Here is a 27,004-nt window from a genome sequence, read left to right as displayed (position 1 = left end):
GACTGCACTTACTAACACTAATCTGTGTCTCTGATCTGTAACTACGACTGCACTTAACTACATTGTACACTAGTCTATGTCTATGTCTCTGATCTGTAACTATGACTGCACTTAACTACACTAGTCTATGTCTATGTTGCTGATCTGTAACTGCGACAGCACTTACTTACACTAGTCTGTGCCTCTGATCTGTAACTACGACAACGCTTACTAACACTAGTCTATGTTGCTGATCTGTAACTGCGACAGCACTTACTAACACTAGTCTGTGTCTCTGATCTGTAACTGCGACAGCACTTATTTACACTAGTCTATGTCTCTGATCTTTAACTACGACTGCACTTATTTACACTAGTCTATGTCTCTGATCTGTAACTGCGACTGCACTTATTTACACTAGTCTATGTCTCTGATCTTTAACTACGACAGCACTTACTTACACTAGTCTATGTCTCTGATCTTTAACTACGACTGCACTTATTTACACTAGTCTATGTCTCTGATCTGTAACTGCGACTGCACTTATTTACACTAGTCTATGTCTCTGATCTTTAACTACGACTGCACTTACTTACACTAGTCTATGTCTCTGATCTGTAACTGCGACACCACTTACTTACACTAGTCTATGTCTCTGATCTGTAACTTTGACAGCACTTACTAACACTAGTCTGTGTCTCTGATCTGTAACTTTGACAGCACTTACTTACACTAGTCTGTGTCTCTGATCTTTAACTACGACTGCACTTACTAACACTAGTCTATGTCTCTGATCTTTAACTACGACTGCACTTACTAACACTAGTCTGTGTCTCTGATCTGTAACTGCGACAGCACTTACTTACACTAGTCTATGTCTCTGATCTTTAACTACGACAGCACTTACTAACACTAGTCTATGTCTCTGATCTTTAACTACGACTGCACTTACTAACACTAGTCTGTGTCTCTGATCTGTAACTGCGACAGCACTTACTTACACTAGTCTATGTCTCTGATCTTTAACTACGACAGCACTTACTAACACTAGTCTGTGTCTCTGATCTTTAACTACGACTGCACTTACTAACACTAGTCTGTGTCTCTGATCTGTAACTGCGACAGCACTTACTTACACTAGTCTATGTCTCTGATCTTTAACTACGACTGCACTTACTAACACTAGCCTATGTCCTTGATCTGTGTGACTGCGATAGCACTTACCTACACTAGCCTGTTTATGTCTCTTATCTGTAACTGCGATAGCACTTACCTACACTATTCTGTCTGTCTCTTATCTGTAACTGCAATAGCACTTACCTATATTCAGCTTGTTACAGTAGCTATTCAAACCACACCACAAAAAGACGTTATAAGAATACAACTAAATTTAGATTAACATAATAATTGCATGACATGTGAATTACACGTAAATTATCACACTTCAGATGTTGGGTACTCGGAGGGGGTTGCAGTTACATATGTCCATTTACATAATGACTTCATTTGAATAATCAAACAGTCTGACATAGTTAATCACTCCCTACTGGAGTGGTGATGGTGGTGGTGGGGTCACACTGTTACACATGTACACTGTACATGTACATAATGACAATTTGAATTATTACATTTTCAAATCACATTACCCACTTGATATTATAGGGTTCCATAACAAGTTGACTATAGGTTGAGAGATGAGTGACATGGAGAGGCTATTGCAAGCTATATGGGAATGAAATGTGCAATAACAAAACAATATGTTGAACGGTAAAATATAATGCTTGACTGTAAAATAGAATGTACAAAATGTAAACTGAATGCATTCCATAAGGTCTTTCTATTACTTCCTTCACCAATTATCAGATTATTGAATTCTTAGTTACCATACATGGTATCCCTTGAAAAGGGGAACACCACTTCAGGAAATAAAGGTATTTTCCTAAACTTTGGGTTCTGGGGTGTCATTTCATGATATCACATCACATAAATTTTGCTTGATTGCCAAGAATCGCCAACTTGAAATTCTATTTCACTTCTATTGTTCTCATGCTTGTCCACTGTTGCATCCCAGTAAGTAGCAGACATACATATTCATGAGATGCACATTGAATATTCATAACCACTTTTCCTAGTATTTTAACTTACCTTTCCATAACCACCTTTTCCTAGTACCTTCAGAAGTTCAAAGTCACTTGGACCAACTTTTTCACTTCCTGGATTAACTGTCTGTTCTGATAGTGTTAATTCTTCAAGATCTTCAGGACTGATAGTAAACATAAACAGGAAGAGCTTTTTTAAAACTTAATTAAACCCCAATGTTTGAATTTCATGGTCTTGGATTACTGATTGACTAGTACTAGTAGTAGTACTATCTTGTCAGTGGTGTCATTAGGGATTAAATATTATTTACATAATTATGTACCAGAGATTACTTGCACCAGGGCATGCACATACTACTGGTAGTTGCAGTCTACCACATCACCTTATATGGCATTTTATGGTAATGAGGAAAATAGTCCACCCTCATGTGGCAAGTGAATGCCTAGGGCAACTCTTGACCAATCAAATCACTGCTTTTTGCCATAGAAATACTCATACCTTTATTTTTTGGGCTGTGAAATGAATTCTGATTGGCTGAAATACATAAGCTTAGGACCATAAATATGTAAACACATTGCCGCCACTTCTACCATAGCATTTAAAATTCTACCGTGTCGTTCGCTAAAACTTGTGCAATATTTCTGACATTGGCTATGTCTCCAGTCCAGTCCAGTCCCTCCTATCAAAGACCATGGTGGCGGTGCAGGTAGTAAAGCATCGTACATCCTGTTGGTGATTGTATTGTTATTTTTTACTGGGATCACTACTCATGATATCATTGACATCAACAACAGGGCAGTGTGGGCGTGTATACAGGTAGCAAGGCCAAGGGAAGTTTGTTCGAGCATGTGCAAACCCCCACCACATGGCCTGGATGCAAACTTCCCTGAACGATGGTGCGTTGTCTTTCACACATTATGTACCACAATCACTAACCAGGTTTCTGATGACTAGAAGCCCATAACCAAAGTCTCTTCCTTTTAATAACTTTGAAGAGCAAATGCACACAAAAATGTTTAGAATGGCCCAGACAGATAGCTAACGATCCCTCGGTGTTGACGTCGACATGAACAGCTTGCCAGTAAATGCGAAAGTACAATACATGTATACTCTGGCGATGTTGATGGTGTACTAGCATTTTGTATGTGACTGATAGCATGTATTGTCTCAACAAAATTTGAAATTTCAATTAAATTTCAACCATTTCTGAATTAACATACACACATGAATATAATCAAGAGAATTTATGTTGGGTTATGAGTATAAGTTTACTTGTTTAAGAGAGTCTGAATACATGACCTGACTGTCATGCACTCACCTTCATTGTTTACTGGCCTGTGTATATCTCTATTGCTTTGTGACTTCTTATTTCCCCATTTATCATTAAAATAACTGACATGTTGTCGATGATGAAGGCTTGTTATTTCCCGGAAATATAAATTTTGTTTGTAAAATGGTGATCAATATTGGGATTAATTAACTTACTTGTCTCAGTCACAGTGATATGGAAAATGTTTCTATCGAACAGACGTGCACCCATTCCAATTCACACACCTGATACACATAAGCTTATGACAGTAGTTCTGAAAAATTAAGCCAGTTTTATTCCAAAAGTTTAATTTAAATATATATATATCAGGGCTCGAAATTCGCGGTAGTCCCGCGTCCACAGACTACCAATGTTTGTCTCTGGGCTACCAAATTATGTGAGTGGTAGCCCAGTTGGGCTACTAAGTTTTGAATGAAACTGTGACAGCCTGACTCCGACGCCTTCCGGGCCGGGGGCCTTCGAGGTCGCAGTCCTGTGGGACCTGTTCTCCCAAAATTAGCGTCAAAATCAGTGCGTCTTTTCCAAATTTGCATCCACACTACGTGTATATCACATGTACACGAAATACATGTACACTGTACACGTCATTCTTCCGTACATCGTACACACAGCTTGTACTTCCAAAATGTCACAACAAAACATTTATATGCAACAATATTCTGTATAGCGATTTAATGTTATCTTTCTATACTTTAAATTTTCCATGGTAATCACTCTCTGGAAATATGATCTCCGGCCCGGGCCCTTTCGGCTCTTCTCAGAGTCTGAGTACAGTACACTCTCGGTACAGCACTGCATTAACTAAATTCCATCACATGAATGACAGCTTTAACTTTCAACTTGACAGAGACACGGTTGTAATGGTGTTTGATAAAATCTTATGCTGCTGATGAGAACTGTTAACTTGGTATACACCTGTCCTACAGATTCGTTTATTCTTGAAAGATGCCTAAAACATTCCGTGTGTAAACCACGCTTACGCAACCACAGAGAGCATGCAGTGGTGAATGGTAAAATTCACGTAATGCATTTGATCTAGTAGTAGTAGCAAAGCTCAAAAGAAAGTTGAAGTTTTAGTGAGAATGAAATGGTGACGTGATGGTTTGAATTTATCTGAGTGAAGTTTTCATCATGGACCGTCTGCCGATGTGGTCTAGACTCTGTTTGATTATCTCTTCGCCCATGAATGGAAGGGCCTTTGCCGTAATGGCCGTCATGTATTAATACAAATCCTGTCTAACCCGTCTGTTAATAAGTAACCAATCACGTGGATAGATAATGATAACAGCACATAGTTTCTAAACTACCCAAGACGTAGTCTCCACATCAGGAAATGGCCATGGGGCTTATGAAACTGTTAATACGTTTTCCATACGTTGAATCATATTCAAATTTTACAGGTCTCACTGCACCAAGAGATTTAGCTAATAGTTACTAGTAAGAACTGCGACTAGATGTCTTACTCTTCATTGCAATAATAACCGTACGTTGTTTACTAACAGTAAGCCTCACATGTCCCCTCTTTATGACACGTCCCCAGAGACACATACATGCAAAAAATTGCATCCCCAGTTCAATTATGGCACACATAACGCGTTAATGTGATCTCTCAAGTTATTCAATCAATCATTGAATTCAATACATCATATAGTTACATATATACACAAACAGCATTAATTTAGGAATGTATGCATATGGGCTACCAGTCACTGCTCTCGGGCTACCAAATTTAAATGATGGTAGCCCACCTGGGCTACCAAGAAAAAAAACGAATTTCGAGCCCTGTATATATATATATATATATATATATATATATATAATTATAAATCAAGGGAAAATCTCATTTGCTTGCAAGAAATTAATTTTTTACCCTAAGCTTGTATCAAAGAAACTAAGGACTGAGATATGTACTACATGTAATAGGTAATTTATTCTACTCATATCAAAATCAAATGTTTATGATGACTACCTAGTAGACTGAATTTTATCCTGTACTTTGTACTATTGCCTCTAAAATACTAATTCTCGTTGCCAAAAATCACCATGTTGGATAGTAAAAATGTGCACAATTATGCACACCCATACAGTACATCACAATTATTATCACTAACTCGGAAACCATTCTGGTAAACTACTGGTACATAATCATCAAGGGAAAGAATTCGTCTTCCAGAAATGACTGAAACACAAATGCAAAAATGTATTAATATCTAATTCAAAAATATAACATGAGGAACACACTTTTTTGAGATAATTTAATACATGCTAGTTTCTACACATTGCAGGCCAAGGTGTTTGTCCTTAGTGGTGTGCCGGGTTTGAGTTTTACAGTCACGCAGTAACGAATCACCAGTATACAACCTTGAGAGATGTGGAAAATCACAAAACCAACAAAACTACGGTACAAATGTATGAGGCCTGATTACTGTTTTTTTTCTGTCCGAGAATAACTAGTCAATGTAGCGCACTTATATGGTTTCATGAACCTTTGACTGCACAGGACAATCATGAATGAAACTGCCAGTCATACACAAAATTGTTGTTATCGTTTTGGCCTGTTAGAAATGGTTTGTAAAAATTTAGTTGTTGTAATGTCACATGCATTTATAAATCGATTTGTGACAGCATGTTTTAATTTTTTTGGACAGCTGAGGTGAGTGGTACCATACCATGCACCAAATATCAGATAGTCATTACCTCATATCAGGCAGTCCCGTGCAGTCGGACATGCAGTATCACTTCCGTACTGAATGAATTTCTACAATCTGCGCTAACGCCTGAATTTTCTTGAATCACCCATAAAGAGCTAATAAATATGCTCATTGCTGAAATAATGGAGTTTAAACATAATACTTACATTTCAAGATGTCCTTAGTGACTTGAATTCACACGGATCAAGTTCTACATGTTTTGCTCTGAAGTTTTGTAGGGAACAAGCTGTAAGCCAAATTGTAGGTCTTGCATATGCGCAATATACTCAAAGTTACATATGGCACCAACGTGATTGGTTAAGGCGGGATCTTTTAACCTGACATCAATATTCATGATAATGCCTTATTGGGGGATGAGGACAGGTGGACTGTTGCACTGCAGTGTGCAATACCGAAAACATTATTGTATACCTGTATTCAAATGATATGAAAATGAAGGTGCACTCACAAAAGCATGTGATCGCATAGTGTCATTTCTATGGAAATTCGTTGTGAGTGCCAGTGTGGGTACTCAGGACCCCATGCCACATGAGTGCCAGTGTGGGTACTAAGAACCACATTCCTTGTGAGTGCCAGTGTGGGTACTCAGAACCCCATTCCTCATGAATGACATTGTGGGTACTCAGAACCACATGCCTCGTGAGTGCCAGTGTGGGTACTCAGAACCACATGCCCTGTGAGTGACAGTGTGGGTACTCAGAACCCTATGCCCTGTGAGTGACAGTGTGGGTACTCAGAACCACATGCCCTGTGAGTGCCAGTGTGGGTACTCAGAACCCCATGCCCTGTGAGTGACAGTGTGGGTACTCAGAACCACATGCCCTGTGAGTGCCAGTGTGGGTACTCAGGAGTATTTGCACTCATACTTGCAGTGTTTTCTGCTGCGCTTTTACTCACGTACTGCCATAGAGAACACTGCAAGCACTAATGCAAATACCCCTAGTACACCACTGCACTCACCAGTCATGGGGTTCTGTCATAAAATCATTAAACAATTTCAAACACCCAAAGAGAGAAAGAGGTTTAATAAAAACGTTAATATGATATACCAATCATTCAATCAAACATTTTATAAAGTACTAGTTTTTAGTATTTCAGATGTGCTGTATAGTTAGATGGCTCCTAAGAATTTTAAATTCTCTCTGAAGATGTTAGCTGTAGGTTGTTGCAATAGATCATAATTGTATAATGTAATGAGGTATATCCATTTTATGACACAAAACTGCAATTTGTTGATGCAATGAAGCAAATATTTGACAGACTTGATTGAGTGTCAGGAGAGTTGGCTTCAGATTAATTTCAAAACAGAGAAGGTTAGATGACATTCACCTCCAATGCTAAACACCTACAGGATCATCAGCTGATTGCCACCTGTCAACAGAAGTTTCGGCTATCCATTAAAGTGTACATACAAAGGTACATACTTTTTTTCGTAATTATGTTTATTTTGCCATAAAAATAAAGGAAATCGGGTTTGTAATAGTACAATATAATTCTAACACGAGAAATTGCGCGAAAAATGAGGCACTCTTGGCTCAGCCACAGAGCACCTTCAGGTAAGTACCTCTCATTTGCATATGGATAGGACAGGATTTGGAACTTTATGACGTCACTTCGGGAACACAAACGCATTCGTCAGTGTATCTTTACATGCAAAGCCATTATGGTCGAACCAGAATGTCAACTTCAAAACCCGTTTTCGCCAGAACCCGACGTTGAATATTGATCAGATTCCTCAAGCGTAGAGCAATACACTCCAGCATTAACATCTGATGGTGTGATTTAGCCAAATTCATTCGAACCGACCGCTAGCAGTAACGATAGTTCCTCTGGTAGTGAATGAGTATGTCCTAGTGAAGCCGTGTTGTTTACATAAAGTGGATGCTGTTATCAGCGTCCTTTGTTGACATAACTATTCAATGGGTGGAAAACAGCTCCTGCAGACAATGTAATCGAAACGAAAATTATCTAATATTTCCATACCCATCAAACATACAGAGAATGAGAATGGCTTCAAGAGTTCCCCATAATATTCTCTCAAGTTGTTCAAATGTAGCGTGTTGTAACAGTACATTCAATCTATGACCATTCAAAATCTTCGCGAAAGTAGACCCACAAATTCGTTAGAGCAGAATGTTTTGTTGGATAACCGTCCCTCTTGAAAGCTATGTGTACACGTACTTTATTTCATTTTTACTGCGTTCATTACCATCCACACAGTGACATGAAGTGGTTTCATCTTCTTTCAAAGCACGGCCCATGTTCACTGAAGCCGGCCGTACTGTGGTGTATTGTCTCCGACCATTTTTGTTTGAGTTTTTTATGGATAGACATGTCTTACGTTGTGGAAGTTATTTGACCGTGAAGCTTAGTGCTGACTGTGCTTTGCTGTGTCCATCCACTTTTGACATGTGATTGGCATGACACAGTAATTGTTCATGTAGACAAAACAATGGAAACAAAAATAGCAACATTATAATGAGCGTTGCGTCTTTTTACTTTGATATGATTCCAACGATGTATGTGATGTATCACAATGGAAACGATCGACTCCCAGCAACATGGAAATCAAAACATACAATCGGACTACGCATTGTTTAAAAACAAATGCTATCGTAATGAAAATATTTTATGAAGCTAACTTGCTTTCTTGAAAACATCATTTCAAATTATTTTATTTGTCTTCCTTTTTTCGCTTTGATCATGGCTACACCGGTGGCGTGGAGAACCCTGGCCCCGGTAACATTTACCGACTTTCACTGTATGGCGTCACTGTCCAGTTTTTACGTGATTTCAACTGCCTTCACCCATTATTACCTACTCAGTTATATCACTCGGAAATATGTGTAGGGTGATGTTTCACTGCGGGTTCTGCCGACAAAACACCAAGGAACCATTGTTGTCGGAAGACTAAACTGGTACACCACAATATGTACAGTTACAGATAATACTATAATGCAAGCGTAATTAGTAATTCATAAGTAAACATTACACAAAGGCTTAGAAGGCTTTTGTAACACGTGGGACCTCGACACCTTTCGTGAGCTGGTTGCGGTGCCGAAGTTAGTCGAAGCAGAGGGGATTAAGGGGGCAAGTATTTTTGCGACTTTCTTGCCAATGCGCGCAATATTTAGAGGTATGAATGCAATTTCATTTATTTTTATGGCACAATAAACATAATTACGAAAAAAAGTATGTACCTTTGCATGTACACTTTAAAACTCAGTACTTCCTCGGGGTGGTGGGCCAGCAGCACATTAAAGTGCCACCTCCTGCCGATGGGCATACACTGCTTAGGATTTATCCTGAAGATCATTATCTACTCTGCTTTTTGACAGATTGAGTGTCAGGAGAGTTGGTTTCATGCTAAATATACATGTACGTGATGAGTAGGTCAGTGAAAATCTACTCAGAGATTTGCATATCATGTACAAGAGTTTGACTTCAATTATATACTGTACTAGTATAGCCAGTGGAGATCCTTTTGGATTCGTTCTATGTATTCATATTTCTTGGTCAACATGGTGATCTGCTATGCATGTAGCAAGATACATTGTATGTTATAGATAGGCTAGCAAATAAATAATTCAATTACTGCAAGAAACATACTTACTCCAGTTCCATGGATCCAGAACCTTCAAGAAATTCATTCTACAAAACAAAACAAAAAAGAAATGGGTTAAGTATTTATGATCACTAATGAGCTCACAAGATGTTTTGTATTTCTCTGAGTAAAAATGGAAAGACTATGCAAGTCTATATACACCCTATGATAGACTGTACATAGAATATACTAAATGCTAAAATGCAACACCCTATGATAGACTGTAAATAGAATATACTAATTGCTTTGTAAGTCTATATTTATTTATTTATTAATCTTTCATATACAGACACCATTTCAGTGGATTTAGCACTGTTCTCCCAATGGAACCTGTTGCAAGATTACATACACAGAAAAAAAAGGAAAAAAAAGGGACAAACCAGGACAAAAAGTTACAGATGCACAGTGTACTTTAAAAGATATTCACTAACATTACCAGACTACATTCTTAAGATGTCTTTTAAATATCGATGAGTTCGGAGCTGATCTTATGGATAGGGGTAGATTGTTCCATAGAACAGCACCACTATAGTGAAAAAATGCCCGTTTCCCATATTCAGTTTTAACTGTAGGGAACACCCTGTGATAGACTGTACATATTAGAATATATTAATTGCTTTGTAAGTCTATATACACCCTATGAACACAATTATCTGAATAACATGTGAATGTTACCTCAAATAACTACTCACAATGGAAATTACATTTAATAATAATAATAATCTTTATTTATACTAGATAGTTCTTTAAGTATATAAACACTTGTCTCCCAAGAAGTCGTGAGGGCCATCCCTCAGTGTTATTTACACATTAATAAGTGCACTGAATTAACACACACACACACCTACATACACACACACACATCATGCCTGCAGCACAGCTGAACCTCACTGAACACACACACACACACACATACATACATACATACACGTCATGCCTATAGCACAGCTGAACCTCACTGAACACACACACCTACACACACACGTCATGCCTATAGCACAGCTGAACCTCACTGAATTAACATACACACACACATACATACACACACACATGCACACACACGAACGCATGCACACACACACACACACACACACACACACACACACACACACACACACACACACACACACACACACACACACACACACACTCACACACACACACCATGCCTATAGCACAGCTGAACCTCATAGTTCAGTTGTGCTAAAAATGAAGACAATGCCCTGAAGTTAATAAAACAACCTATATGACAGGTGAATATGATTCTCTATTGGGACTTTGATATATAAGCTGACTTTTTGGGTTTAGGGGCTTAATTTGGATGGATACTCAACAACTTATTGTAGTATTCTACTTACTGAAGTATACTTAACTTTCTGATCACTGGCAATTGACAGAGATCAAACCTGGTATTACTATATAACTATTCAAGATATTAATATTTAACAAAATGACCCAATGATATACTTTTTGTTCATGGATAAAGTGTCTATGCAATCAACTGCTTACTAACATCGCCACAAACCACAGCCTCATTTATGGCACTGCCCAAAACGCACCGTGTAGCAGAAGAATGCTGTTCTAACAACAAGAAGAGACAATAGTAATTGTAGAAGGTATGCGTCTACATTAATTATTGTACCTCATAGTTCAGTTGTACTAGTCAGGGGATCAAAAACTTCACTCTTCCTAATGTTAACATCTTAGCTTGGTTAAAGAAACTAATATATTGGATGATCAGTTCCCTGTTCTGCACTCTTGCTGGTAATACTGTTCATGATTGATGACAAAACTGTGGCAGAACTGTAGTTGCATCAAACAGCAATACTATTTCAATCAAAGTACACATACATGGTTGACAGTAGGATATGTACAAAATGTATGTCAGGGTAAGATCCTCTGACATGAACATGAATTTGTATCACTGCTTTCCATAGTGCACAGAGGTGCCGATAATTCTGTATATATTGTTACTGTAGAAATTACCCAAACAGTGAAATAATATGAAGCGCACATCATGAAGTTGAAGGAAAGGAGTTTACTATTACCTCAAAAGTTGGTTCATTAATTACACAAATAAATGATAAAGAATGAAACAAAATTTACAAATGCTACCACTAAATTACCTTACTAGGTCGAGAGCCCACAATATATGCTTAAGAGTCACTATGAATTCGGAATTTCGCCAGACGAGTAGCTTGAATGAAATGTCACTGAAAGAGTTCACAATAGTTCAGTCACACAACGGAAGAAGTCCGAAAGTTGTGTATGTTAGAATCCGACGCAGTTCAATGAAGTCACACTGACGTGGCAATATACAAACATCATGATGTGGCAAATATGTACCTTATGCCATCCAGTAATTCGGCACAGCAAACTTGAAGTTTCACCACTTTCCATCACTTCATACCAGAATTTCAATCCACTGTTCACTCTACACTTTCAGCCTTTAGATACATAAATGTATTTCTGATGGAGATATCCCTTCTAGGTTGGCAGTCTTATGCACTCAGTTCTTCAGTCTCTGCCGAAATCTCAAAACGCATCTTCTTATAAGACAACTTAACACCTGGCCCAATTATTGACTTGCATTCCTGGAATGTTAACCTTCACCTGGACTAACAAGGGCACTCTCCAATGTGACCTACATCGCACATGAAGTATAGCAGTGTCACTTTTAAATATGTATGTCCTCTCGACCAAGTTCTCTCTCTCTCTCTCTCGACCAAGCTCATTAGATTAATCATAAATAAATAAATTCACAAAATACGAGCATCATAAATACACATACAAGAGAAATCAGAAATAGCTGCAAATTCAGTTTGTCAAATATGATTCCTTTGTTTGCTAGCATGGAACAACATAAGCTGCCTTTTCTAAATCAAAAAAATGTCATATTAATCCAACCTGTCCTTGTTCTTTTCAGGTTTTGGAATAGCTCTGGAAATTTACAATTCAAGAACCCAGATACATCTCTGTCCCCCTCCACTATGATTCCTTCCACTGGGAATTTTGCAGAAACTCTAAAGTACAAAATCGATGCCAGTGTTTTTGCCAAGGGTAGTAAGTGGGTAAAATCTACCACGGTTCTCCAGTAATTTTATCGCAGTCCCAAAACTGTTATGGTAGAGCTAAGATTCTATTGGAAATTATACCACATTCACTCTTTCCCTCCTTTCTGTTACCTCAAATTTCAACCAGCACTACATAAACATTTGTTTTGAACTATTCATCAAAGACAAACTGATAAAGTGCACAATTTAGTTTCTACCATGGAGATAGGACGGACTTGAGTTCCAACCTCCCTGGGTCTACCACAGACAACTCCACTGTCTATGGTTCTACTGATTATTTTAGATCAGCATGTATGTTTGAAAGTGTCTGGCACATCTGCAGACCACCCAACAAAACATTGTCATTCATCATCACCTGAAGTGAGACAATTGTTATTGTTTCCCTTCCATTATCATTAATTACATTTTTCTCTACAAATTGCGTCATTCACCTGTAAATGTTTCATCACTCAATGTTGCATCTCTACAAGCGATCGGGGAAAAAATACACCAACAAGTGTTACTTCTAGTTTGTTGTGTGATTTTTGTTGACACTGTGACAGCCTACGAGTATCCGATGATTCCAGTTATCCTATAACTGCTTTTTTGAAAGGAAATTGTGATCCGCTACACTGGACATGTATTCTAAAAAATGTCGTAGGTCAATCACCCAGGTTTCGAAATTTCAATTTTTCATGGCATATCTAAGGTCTAACTTTATCCAGATTGACAGCAACTGTTCACATAACTTAGTAAAGTTGCTGACATTTGTAACAAGTGCTAAAATTACGTGTTGATTGAGCAATACTTGGTAGTCGGACATGCTCGACCCTACTATAAACCATTCCAGTTCTTTGACTGTTTTATCTAAGTATCACAAGTATGGAATCGAGAGCCATAATCATAGCAATATAAATGAAGTGTAAGTGGTGTTACTTAATTTCCAAAGGATAAAGTAGAATAATTTAACACGGTCTCGCCGGATTGTGTTATTTTCGTTCACTTGTGATTCAGTTTCAGGCAATTTCATTGCTTGCTTGTCAATTCATAATGACTAATGTAACATGCGTGCCGTTACCTCAAACTCGTCGTCCGATAAGTTATTTTGACTGTCGTTCTCATTCAGCTCAAGATCGAATACTCCTGCCATGTTTGGAAACTTTCTTTAACTTAAAATGTCAAATACGGCGAAAAATCCATGGAAACCAGTCAGAAATTCCTTCAGTCTGAGATCAGGCATTTCAAGATTGACCCGGCTTATTACCTATTCAAGATGGAGGAAGACATGTGACAAAGAATGCACCAATCAACTAGCTCAAGCAAAATAACCACTAGCTCTCTAGAGGTCGCTGTGTTATCGAAGCAGGATCCGGATGTAGAACATGGATGTGAAATATTTCTCTTTGCTTATGTATTGATTGTGCTATGGAACAATCACAGGCATTTGTTTCCCGAGTTATGGCTCAGAATATTTCTATCAGAATACAATAAAATGACGATAATATCGTTAATATTGACGTATTAAACCAACACTATATGAAAGGGGTAAAATTACACTTGTAGCATGCGAAGGAAGACACACACACACACATGTCTTCCTTCGCATTTAGTGAAACTGCGCGATCACAGAAACAAGTGTAATTTTACCCCTTTCATATAGTGTTGGTTTAATACGTCAATATTAACGATATTATCGTCATTTTATTGTATTCTGATAGAAATATTCTGAGCCATAACTCGGGAAACAAATGCCTGTGGGAACAATATTCATGATATTCCTTGCTTATGTAGTATTTTCATTAATTCATTCCATTAATTAATCGTCAATTCGTTCATTCATTCAGTTTGGTTGAGGTCGACACAAGTAGGCTACGGGGAAATTGTGAAGGCTCTCTGTGATATTTTCAGAAAGGTTCAGTACGGGTTCAGGGGGTGTCATCAATTTTTCCCGGGAAGTATTAGGTATTTCAGGGGGGAGGGGAGGGTGACCAACAAATGACAGGCATTTACAGTATGCATACAGTGGAATGACACCCTTTTCTACATTCAGTTTGTTGAATGACACCCCCATCACAGGCATTTACGTATTTAACTTAAACAGTGGAATAACATTGAACCTTTTATACATTGTGAATTGACTGACACCTCCTACAATAGTAAACATGTGGAATGACAGCCACCACCCTGTAGCACATAAAATGATTGACAACATATATATACATTATGTAAACAGTGGAATCAAACTCACTTTATCAGCGAATGTAACTTTGAGTGTAGTACGCATAATCATTTTTTAAAAGATTATCTTTCGCGGTGAGTGAACCTGCGCAATCACCCCTTATACCCCTTTCATATATAGTTGGCTAAATAGGTCAATATTAACGATATTGTATTTTGATAGAAACATTCTGATACATATCTAGGGAAGTGCCTGTGGGATTGTAGTATGTACATGCTGTACGATATAGGTTATGTATATGCACACAATTAGTATAATAAAACATATTTCAGAAGGTTTTTTAGAAATACGACAAAATATAATCTGCGTCTGAATACAGACTATACTAGTCGCTGTCGATCCTCGCCTCACGGCCTTCCATGAGCACTTCCAAATATGGTTGATCGACCAGAGTATCATCAGACCATACACATGATACAGTATCGGATGAGTATCCTGGTTTAATCCCTCCGCAATGCGTTTATAAACACCTGTCACATAATGGAACAGTCTACTATTGATAGTTCATTGAATGTGCACACCCAGCGTCGCGTCGAGAAGAATTCGTAACATATCTGTCTTCTGCTTGGATCTATACTACCGTTTTAACTTATATTCAATTTTCTAATTGTTACCGAGGATTGTCTACGTAGTAAGACTTACTAGTTCCCGGTCAATGTATTCTTCAGGAGTATGGCACAACAGGCCTGTTCCATCGGTGTAGATCAAGGTACGTAAACTCCAATATTTTGATCGCCCTGCATGTGTGTTATAACTGTGTCAGTGTGTGTGTACGTACAGTGTACGAATGACAACATGGCTCGACGTGTGCTTCACCACTTTTACTGACGAAAAATGAGTAAAGATTTTTTGTTGTGGGCTTGTCACATGGGAATCGTTGATTTTTATTTAATATACAATCCTTACAGCTCTGGCTTGTGTGTGTTGTCGACGTTTATGTAAGGCGCGGTGCTGGAGATACGAAGATGGGGATGGTGGTATTGACATGCAAATTATTTACTGTACGTATAGTCCATGAGCCAGACAGGTTATTGGTACCAAAAAGTGGTACCAAACGATATTTTCACCAGTGATGTATAATGCTATTCTAATATCAAAAATGCTTGGTGGACATTCCAAATGAGTAGCTTTTGGAAATTATACGACTTTTTAATATTATGCATAAATACAGCACAATGATTAAAATTCCAACTATATATTCTAGGTCATTGGCTCTACCACTAATACTTAGGTTGTTTTTCTGATTACTTCCTACACTAATAAGAATTACTCTTTGTCTAGTAGTACTGATTTTTACGACATACTACAAGGTGCAAACTATAGAGGGCGCTCTTACAGACAAAATGGCGGCCATGTTTGTTGTAAATATCAGTTATTGGAAGTTTCTTGTGAACTATACTACATAGAGACACAATTCAAGTGTCTACCCCTATATTATAAAATATGATCTTTCTGTTAGTATAATATAATTTGACCTTGGCCCTGATCTTCTGGTCAGAATTCCAAAAATCAAGCTTTTTCTTGCAAATCACTGATGGGTATGAGTTGTAGTATTTAAGTGTTGCCAATTTCTGTGCAAAATAATCTTATACAAAGGTAATATTACAAGATTGTACACATCATTGGACAGATGTGAAAGGATTCTTGTGGTTGCTGACTAAATAGCAGCCATATTTGTTGTAAAACTCAACTATATGTAAATGGCGACATACTGTGCATATACATGCATGTTCTAAAATATCCCATAGATGGACTAAAACGGTCATGTCAACCCAACCCTGTTATAACCCCACTTCAATTTTGCTGAAAGAAGTCATTTTTTTTAATGATAATATCACTCCAACTTACTGAGGAATCAGCATCTGATGGAAATAAAAAAAATCATTACATGGTTTTATCATATTAATGCAACAACCAATACGACGGTAAGTTCATTTAGAGCTAAAATATACAGACATATACAGACCAATGACCACGTGAAGCAAAGCATATCAAAGATGCAGGTCTGCAGATCTCACAATAGAAGCCGATGTGACAGCAGAAGGGTTAATAACACATATTCTTAAATGAACGGCAATACAACCTGTGGTGAAAGGAAGCACCACAAAACCATTATGAAGGTGTCCATAAAATGTTCTTGAAGGGGTCTAACTTTGCATATTAAGAAAATCATGCCATTGAATTGCATCAGTTTCAAGAGAATATAATCCAAATCAGAAAAGTCATCATCATCAAGCCAGCTGTTCATTTAGTGTATACGCTTGTTTCACATATTCAGAAAGATGAACACAATGTCCAAACAGTTGGTGATATTCTCTAAGATTATTGAATCAATCTTTTTTAATCAAGTGCGGTTGGTGATCTGCACCTAAAGATTACAAAAGGATTTGCTCACTCCTCAAGAAATAGAAGAGACTGCCAGTAATGAGTTCCTTGGAGCAAAAGCGAAGACAGGTTCTTCATTCAGACAGACTTCAAAAATAAAAAATAAAGTCTTTCAGCATCATGAAATCAAAAGCAAAGATCATTCTAACACAGAATTCTCAAAAGAGATGATTATCGTTGTGGTCGAATTCTACTGATACACACAACTAGGAAGATGGATCTAAAGACATACTGCAACATCCACTTAGATCGTTGCCCTTGTTATTGGGAAACTGATGGTACACTAAAGAAGAACATAGCAGCGTTGATAAGACATCTTGAGAAATTACTTTCACCAGATAATATGGGAGTTACCTTACCATCAGCCTAGTCCAGTGACATTTGAGGAAAACCTGACATATTTCTCTGAATAGGATTGATAGCAATTGGATCTGAAAGAAACTTTTTAGCGTATGAAGAAGTGGACACACATTTCAGCATGCAACAATTAAGCTCTGGTTACAAGCCATGGTGACAACACTGGTGGTTGAATATACATATATGAAGTTCTTATGCCTAGCCTTCAGTTTGAAAATAGAAAATGCAAAGATAGCTTCAACATAGGAAAATGTGTATGCCTTTGTCTGTGATGGGTTTACACGTTTTTACTGGCTGGGCAAGGCAAGCTAGAATGACTGAAACTCATTCATCAAAGCAAAGCTATTACATGAGTACATCCACAAAACTTGTTCAAGTGTGTATCTGTCTCAAGAAATATTCACCCTTCTCCAGGAATTCACATGTAAAGCTTATGTTGCCCATTGTCAAATATAAACTGCTAAGGAGCCTTCTCAATCAAAACTGCAAGGTGGAGAACCAGGGTAATGGGGAGGGGGCACTTTTCACAAATCTGTTCCTTGTGAAAATGTAAATTTGGAGATTTTACTTTGACTCATTTTGTTATCTAACTTTGCATTATTTTGTGATGTTAGCATGATGCCACTGCTGCCACCATTTCCAAATCCCACTTCTACCACATCCCACCACTGCCATTCTATGATGATAACATATCAATCATGCTAACATCACAAAATAATGCATTAGTATTATTATTATGCAAGGGGTCCTTTGCATTTGGATCCCATGCATAATAATAATTTTAGTAAATATAATAAAAATAATAACAATCATAATATTAGTTTTTATATTCCCACCCAAGCCTTTTACAATTATTACTCCTGGCTTGGAGCTATATCAGCACAACGGCCCTTTTATACTTGGGAGCATACAATCCATTGCAGCCTTTATAAGCATATAGGATTAAAGCATTCACATCACAACCGCTATCGTACCAGGACCCCAATTATACAGAGATGGGTGGACTGAGGCATAGGACTTTAGCCACTCAGAAAGAAACGGTGGTGATGGGGCTCGAATGTACAACCTGCAGATTCCAAGCCAGCCACTCTAACCATTCGCAAATCCTGACTCCACAATTCTGAGTTCTAACCACTATGCCACAGGGAGACAGTATTAAAAAACAAATGGTTTTTGAAATATTTGAAAAAGAAGCGGGTCATGTTTTCGAGAAAGACAGTGAGGTAGGGATACTTTTTAGCATAACGTGCTTGAGGGAGGGGCATATTTATGCCACAGACTGGGCTTAATTTCCTATGGCCCTCCCCACCTTTTAATTACTGAAGGCACCCTTAATTAGTTTAAACACAATCTTATAGTGTGCAAACAAAGGAATATGAGAGCCTGGACAACTGTGAAGACAGTACATGACTGTCTCTACCAACATGCTCTTTGAGCAAACTACTTTGGAGACGATTCATTTAGATGCAGCTCCTGATGTTCCATCTGCACAAACAATGGTTGGATAAATAGAAATGGAAAGCTGAATAGCAAAAGGTAGACAGGTCCTCCAGCACCTAAAGTCCTCTTGGGATTCATTTATTGTGGATTTCAGCATACTTGTGCACTTCAAACTTACCATCGTATACCAAATAGACTAAAGTGTACATAGGAATGCCGCCTCCAAGATTGCAAAAGTATTATTGAGAGTGATGAAGAAGATTCAGCACATGGTATCAGTGATGCAAAAGAGGATGAAGATGAACCTAATATGCCTAGGAAATAAAGTCTTTAAAACTGTTACTCTCACTTTGTTCAAGAAACTTCAAACTCAGATCTCAATGACAATAAGAAAAGCCAGATTTAACAGTATAAATGCTTGCAAAATGATGTTAAAATTTAATTATTTTATAATCCAATATGGCCACCGAACACTGTATCAACTACATGTATATGGGAAAGTAAAGGAATCGGTGAATTCCCTTGCCTTGAAAACAAAATGGTGAACTCTCAAATTTCTTTAATTAATTCAAAAGGCCCAGCTTTCATATGGCAAAGAGTTGATTGAAGTACTCTGATTTTCAGATAAATATGTCCCCAAGATGCATTCTACCTTGTACAGTTTCCCCTTAATTTAAATGTCATGCTGCATTGCATTGTGGGTAATAGTTACATAATCAAACAAGTATATTTTGGGGGAAAAAACAGGCATATATGATAATGTATTAAACTTTAGCGTAACATGTATATCATGAGCACTAGATAGAGGATAACCCATACCAAAAGATTTCTAGATAGTTTTTAGCACAACTGAACTTGTTCAGTAGTGCTATAGGGATCGCCCGGCGTCTGTCTGTCTGTCTGTCTGTGTGTGTGGATGTGTGTGGATGTGTGTGTGTGTGTGTGTGTAAACAACTTAAAGTCAAAAACCGCTGAACCGATTGCCACGATATTTGGTGGGTCCATTACTTTGGGTGTCTAGTTGGGAAATTGTTCAAATCAAAATGATCGCATCACAGGTGTGTGATTTGGGTCAAAAAATGTGATTTTTGGTCAAAAAACTTAAACTCAGAAACTACTGGGCAGATTCATTCTTAAGGGGGTGTAAAGTAAGATTTGTTCATGACGGGATGATGCCATCAGTGATATGCAAATTAGGGCTAAAAATGTGTCTTTTTGGTTAAAAATCTATAATTCTAAAACTACTGAGCAGATTGGGCTGAAATTTAATGGGAATGTATCTAGGGATGTATGGACGAGGAAATATTAAGCATACCATGATTCCATGAGTGATATGCAAATTTGGTGTAAAAATGTTCATTTTTGGTCAAAAACTTATATCTCAAAAAGTACTTGGTCAATTAGTCTGAAACTTGGCGAGATGTTTCTGAAACTGTTATTCTGCAGATTTTCTTAAAAACATTTTGACAAAATTGGCCCTAGCGACCATGACCACGCCCTTTAGCAACAACCAAATGGCAGTATATTTTGGTCAAATAACAACATCATCTGGTAAGCAAGTGAGTAAACATTCAAAAAATGTATGAAAATACCCTAGCAACCATGACCACGCCCATAGCAACAGCCAAACGGTGGTGTATTTCACAAAGGTAACAACAGGGTTTAATAGATAATTGAATAAACATCCAAAAAATGTATGTAAATGTGCATAGCAACAAGACCACGCCCATAACAACAGCCAAATAATCACGTATATTGCAAAGATAACAACAGGAATAGAAAGACAGATGAATAAACATTCAAAAAATGTATGTAAATTTTCCTAGCAACAAGACCACGCCCATAGCAACAGCCAAATGATCACGTATATTGCAAAGACAATATCAGGAATTCATATACAAGTGAACAAAAACATGCACAAATGTATGCAAATATATCTAACAACATGACCACGCCCATAGCAACAGCCAAATGATAGCATTTATCGTAAAGATAGCAACATGGTTGGATAGGCAACTGGATAGTTATTCAGCAAATAAACACCTATTGTTAGCATAGACTAGCATATGGATAAACATTTTTAAAAACTACAGTTGTGCTACAACGCCATTGGCGGTATTTTTTTTGTGTCAAAACTGATCATGTCATCCTCAAACATTTCTCTTAATAACCCTTCATAAGTTTTCATAGCTGGCACAATAATTTATCAGGAGACAACTAAGATACCAATTATTTTTAAAGACATTGTTTTCAAGCATTGTGTAAAGAATAAATGCCAAAATTTCTGTTAATTCCAATAACCGTGTGTTAAAAGAAAATTGTTGTATGGATAAACATATGCAATGAGGTAATTGATATGCAAATTGTAGATTTAAAGATGTCAAACAATGTTATCTCAGTCATAATTTGATTTAATTTAATTATTTCAATGTTTTATGAATGTTGGATTACATAAACTGTTTCAAATTTGAATTGTCATCTCCAAACCACCATCAGATTATTGATTTTTTTTATTATGTGTTATGTAAATTTAAATGAAGATTACTACTAGAAAGCTACCAAATACAGATGTCCACCGAGCATTTTTGGAATCTACAGAAAAAATAGTTTTAGAAAAGTAATGTTTCATTTGGTACCTCATTTTGGTACCAATTGTTTCAGGGTCTGGCTCATGGACTAGTACTGGTATTTTGGTGGTATTCAAATCTCGTATTAAAGTTGTTGTTGTGATGATGACGGTCAATGGTTGACTGAAAAATATCTTTAAAAAATGAACCTGATTTTATACCAACAGTGCGTATAACAAGAGAATGTAATTTATTTATTGCGTCATCTACAGGTCTGTCAGATAATAACACATCTGACACATCCATATCACACATAAGGGATCGAGCAGACGTTACAACGGGGGGGGGGGGGGGGGGGGGGGGGGGGGGCTGAAGAGAAAATATTTTGGTAAATAAAATATGTTCAGCCCTTTATACTTCCCTCAACTCCATGGGGAGCATACAATCCATTGCAGCCTTTAAAGCGCATAGGATTTAAGCATTCACATTGCAACCTCTATCCTACCAGGTCCCCATTTATACAGCTGGGTGGACTAAGGTACAGTCGTGGTTCAAATCTTGCCCGAGGACTTTAGCCACGCAGAAAGAACCGGCAGCGATGGGGCTCGGACCTGCAACCTGCAGATTCCAAGCCGGCCGCTTTAACCATTCACTCATCATGGCTCCACGGTCATTATGAGGTTCAACCCTATTTTGAAGAAAAATGAAATAAAAATTGTTGTACCGTACTGAAGTCTTCATTGCATGTGCATAGTACACATAGTACTAGACTAAGCAGAATGCACTTGGTGATACTGCCTTCATATTTGACCAATATCTCAAACGAAAATGAAATATTACCAAGGGCCCCCTGGCCATAAGATTTATTAAAATTACCACGTGGTTGGACTAAGAGTAGCTTTTCCACAGAACGAAGATTTGTTTTGGAACATAAATGCTAAATAAATCTGACAGGTATGATGGTGCTACATGATTGATTATCTTGAAAGTGATCAGTAGGATTTTGAAATTAATGCTGGCCTCAACAGGAAGCCACTGCAAGTCAGTGAGTACAGGAGTAATGTGGTCGAATTTATGTGTACAACTGACAACACAGGCTGCAGCATGCTGGAGTGACTGCAGACGATCAACCTGGTATTTCGGAATTTCATACAATAGACCATTGCAATAATCGAGTCGGGATGTCACAAATGCATGTATTAATTTCTCTGTACAAGCTTTGCCTAACGGTTTGCAAATTTTTCCAATCTTCTATAATGTAAAGTCACCATTCCTGCAAATATGACTAATCTGATCATGCAGACATGAAGTTGCTATGGAGAGTAACACTGAGATTACGAACTGAGGTAGAGGGTGTGATGTCATGCCTGCCAATTTTCAGGCTGGCCAATTCTTCTATGTGGTTTTTAATCACGATGAGTATTTGATCACCTCAGTTTTGTCATCGTTGAGGACTAACATATTTGATCTCATCCAGCTACGAACGTCTTTGATGCATGTTTCAACATCAGGTAGAATGTCAGCTGGCTTGTTACAGATTGTTTAAATTTCTGAGTTGTCCGCATACATCATGTAGTAGAGGCCATATCTAATGATGCCATCCTCTGATGGAGCTGTATACAATGTGAATAGGATCGGACCTAGAACTGATCCTTGTGGAACACCATACTTTAAACATGACGTACAATGTAGAAGATGCTGTATAGATCACTTTGACATGTTGATGGCGATTGAGAAAATATGATTTCAACAAGGCTAGAGCTATCCCTGAATGAAACTGCAGTCTATTTAACGTAGAATGCACCTCAGTTATTTTGGAGTTCTGTGCATGTGTGTGTGCATCCCCAGTGAAAGAACAACGATCACTTCCGGTCTAAACATGTCTAGTTTTCTACTGTACTAAATGCCAAATGTGACTATAAATGTACATTCCATCATTCATCTAAACTAAAAATGTACCCATTCCATTTCAAAGTTTAGCCATGATGTAAAATTAGCCACATCTTTTGCTGCTTTTGTAGCTCGATCACAAGCTAAATCTATTTCATGGTACATGTACATTAGCATTATCTAGAAAGTGAGTAGGGAATGACCAAGGAATGGACGACCGCACAAACTCAAAATTGATCTGCGATCTCAGGTCAAACTCCCTACATGTGTACTCACTAGTCACAACATAACCCTCACTTATTTTAATTCTGTAGCTTTGAGGTATGTATTTAGACAAGAGTGCAACTATGTAGCAGTACTATCTACACAAAAGATCCAGGGGCTTTTTTGTAGCAAAAGCATTATGTGCCTAGAAATAAATATGAGTGTAGTCAGCTAGCTGAATGCCAATGTCTATTTGGGTCTCCCATTATTGTTTTCGTGTTGACCCCTGATCATTGTGACTGCAAAGTTGAATACATACGAATATCTCTCCGAAGCATCCAACTTTCTCTATTGAACTACTGATCGAACTGGGAAGTAGACACGAAGAAAGTACGATTTCAACCATCACAGTCCACCACTCTCTCGGGACCTTTCTATCATATTTTCCACATGTGAATTGTTGTAATTCAGCAGTGGAAGTATTTTAGATTGCACAGTCAAATGTAGTCTAATACTCTCCTTCATCGAACCTCAGGATCTCTCTTTACAAATGTGAAGATAAAATGAAGAAAACCTGAAGGTAAGTTTCAAACTTTCTGATTGATTGTTACGCACTATCACGTGTTGTGGTGTATAAACGTGTGTACACTTCATGTGTGGAGTAGTACACTAGTGACGATCGTATCACCTTTGCAATGGCCAATAACTTCTTTAGACAGAATGGCATATAATAAACTATTATCAAGCGAAACCTCAAAATGTGGAAAGTTTAGAAGTAATTGTATTCATTAAAACATGCATATTGATTATTACCGACACATTGGCATATGACTGAGTAACAGCCATTCATCGGACATGTACATAGCACTCGGGACAAAAACAACACCGTTGAGTATAGCAAGGCTTCATGCAGAGAAAACATACCCAAACTGAATACATATGATATAGACTAGATTGGATTAGATTTATCATGAAACCTCAAGCTGTCATATGCTTTATTTCTACGACCGTTTAAGTTACGCAACACAAAACCCACGGCGCATCGTATCAGCTGTCACATGTCATGCACATACTTACTACAAACCTCTGCTACATTACAATATTAGACTCAGTTTAGAGTGCATAATTTTGACCTCACAATGAAATGTCTGTGGTGTCTTCCTTGAAACTTTGAAATTTTGACTGTGATAATTGTGGCATTATTTATTGATTTATTTATATTTAATTTTGTTTATTTATAAAATTTACTTTTAATTTTGTTTATTTAGGGGTTTTTTTCTTGGTCCTTTACTGTTCCAGGTTTAGCACTCAAAGATCATGAGATTACATAGAGATTTAGACAAAATTTTCCACTAGGATGAAAATTCTTTCTAGCTGTTATATTTTGACTATTAGTAAAAAAAAAAACAATTTCACTTTATGAATACCAGACTGATCATAACTTTGTTTTGTCTATCACACAGTTTTGCTAGGAAACCATGCTTTCCACATGTAGATGTAAATCCTTCAGTTACAGCATTTAAAATTTCAATTTTGTAGTTTATGAACCGTATAAAACTGCTCATTTACCAAAAGAATTTTTACAAATTTACAATTTGATAAACATCATTTAGGTTTACCACTTTGTTTGTGGTGATGGGATGATGTTCTATCCATGTGTGAATAGCATAGCGATATCTCAGTCTACCACATTTCCTTATATTGTATTTTATGTTATAGAGGAAAATAGTCCACCCTCACATGGCGAATGAATGCGTAGGGTAACTCTTGACTAATCAAATTGCTGCTTTTTGCTGTAGAAAGCTCAAGATCGTCGGAAATACACATGCCTTTAGTTTTTACCTTCCGTAAAGAAGGTTATATATTAGGGGTGAAAAGTGTGTGTGTGTGTGTGTGTGTCACCATTTTCTAAAAAATGGCTGCCTCAAGTCAAACGTCCTGACTGCCATGCACTCACCTTCATTGTTTACTGGCCTGTGTATATCTCTATTGCTTTGTGACTTCTTATTTCCCCATTTATCATTAAAATAACTGACATGTTGTCGATGATGAAGGCTTGTTATTTCCCGGGAATATAAATTTTGTTTGTAAATTGGTGATCAATATTGGGATTAATTAACTTACTTGTCCCAGTCACAATGATATGGAAAATGTTTCTATCAAACAGACATGCACCCATTCCAATTCACACACCTGATACACATACATGTAAGCTTACAACAGTAGTGTTGAAAAATTACACATTTTATTCCAAAAATTTAACTAAAACAAAAACACTTTTACAAATCGAGGAAAAATCTCATTTCAAAGTCATTTTTACCTCCCGTAAGGGTACGGGAGGTTTTAAAAGGGGGATGTCTGTCTGTCTGTCTGTCTGTCTCTGTATGTTCGTCTGTGTGTGTGTCTGTCTGTCTGTGTCATAATTTTCTTAGAAACGGCTGGTTCAATTATAATGAAATTTGGTACATATGGGGTAATGGCTAGATCTGCTTAGTTTTTGAGCGAGATCTGTGTATGTTAATTAGGGAAATTTGCATATCAATGAAATAAACTAATTAAGCAATATCTTAAGACTGCATACTTCAATTTCAATATAATTTAGTATATTCGTTAAACATAACAACATTTGTCCTATCAAATTAGTGTTAAAGGTGTTTCAAAATGCTCACATTCACTATTGCTATTTTGCTAGACGACATGTTTGTGAAACGCATTCTGGTTTTAAAACTTTAAAAAAGCATCTGCAAAAAAGTGTCTGCAAACACCATAAAATGACCTTTTTTCAGTCAGTTCCCTTTGGATTTACTTCAAGAGTTTTCGGGTATTTCCGGTCCCACCTAGACCACAGGATGTTGAAACATCATAAGGAGAAGTCGTTGGCAGTAAGGCTATGACGAGCGTAGTCAACAGGTGAATAAAACTCAACAGCATTGTGAAAAAATACATTGCTGGTGGTTGTAATAGACATCAGTAAACAAAAACTACAGTCTACATGTCTTATTAACCAACATTTACTGATATTTACACTTGTAATATCGCGTGTTTCACATTCAAGTAAACATCAGTAAACAAAAACTACAGTCTACATGTCTTATTAACCAACATTTACTGATATTTACACTTGTAATATCGCGTGTTACACATT

General features: G+C 37.4%; 2 protein-coding genes across 2 annotated transcripts in view; one reads left to right on the top strand and one right to left on the bottom strand.

Moving 5' to 3' along the window:
• Positions 1-14,038, bottom strand: part of LOC144448767 (ribosomal protein S6 kinase beta-1-like) — a 78,794-nt gene extending 64,756 nt beyond the window's left edge. The window contains exons 1-3 of the mRNA XM_078139045.1: positions 13,856-14,038; positions 9,734-9,771; positions 2,125-2,242 (exon numbers count right to left, since the gene is read on the bottom strand). Coding sequence (XP_077995171.1) covers positions 2,125-2,242; positions 9,734-9,771; positions 13,856-13,927 — 228 coding nt within the window. The 5' untranslated portion in view covers positions 13,928-14,038. The remainder of the gene's footprint in view (positions 1-2,124; positions 2,243-9,733; positions 9,772-13,855) is intronic.
• Positions 14,039-15,560: 1,522 nt separating this feature from the next.
• LOC144448982 (WD repeat and SOCS box-containing protein 1-like) overlaps positions 15,561-27,004 on the top strand; it is a 97,116-nt gene continuing 85,672 nt past the window's right edge. The window contains exon 1 of the mRNA XM_078139375.1: positions 15,561-15,725. Coding sequence (XP_077995501.1) covers positions 15,689-15,725 — 37 coding nt within the window. The 5' untranslated portion in view covers positions 15,561-15,688. The remainder of the gene's footprint in view (positions 15,726-27,004) is intronic.

The sequence above is a fragment of the Glandiceps talaboti genome, chromosome 18 (assembly GCF_964340395.1).
Source record: "Glandiceps talaboti chromosome 18, keGlaTala1.1, whole genome shotgun sequence".
NCBI classification, from domain to species: domain Eukaryota; kingdom Metazoa; phylum Hemichordata; class Enteropneusta; family Spengelidae; genus Glandiceps; species Glandiceps talaboti.
This window is presented reverse-complemented; position numbering and strand designations above follow the sequence as displayed.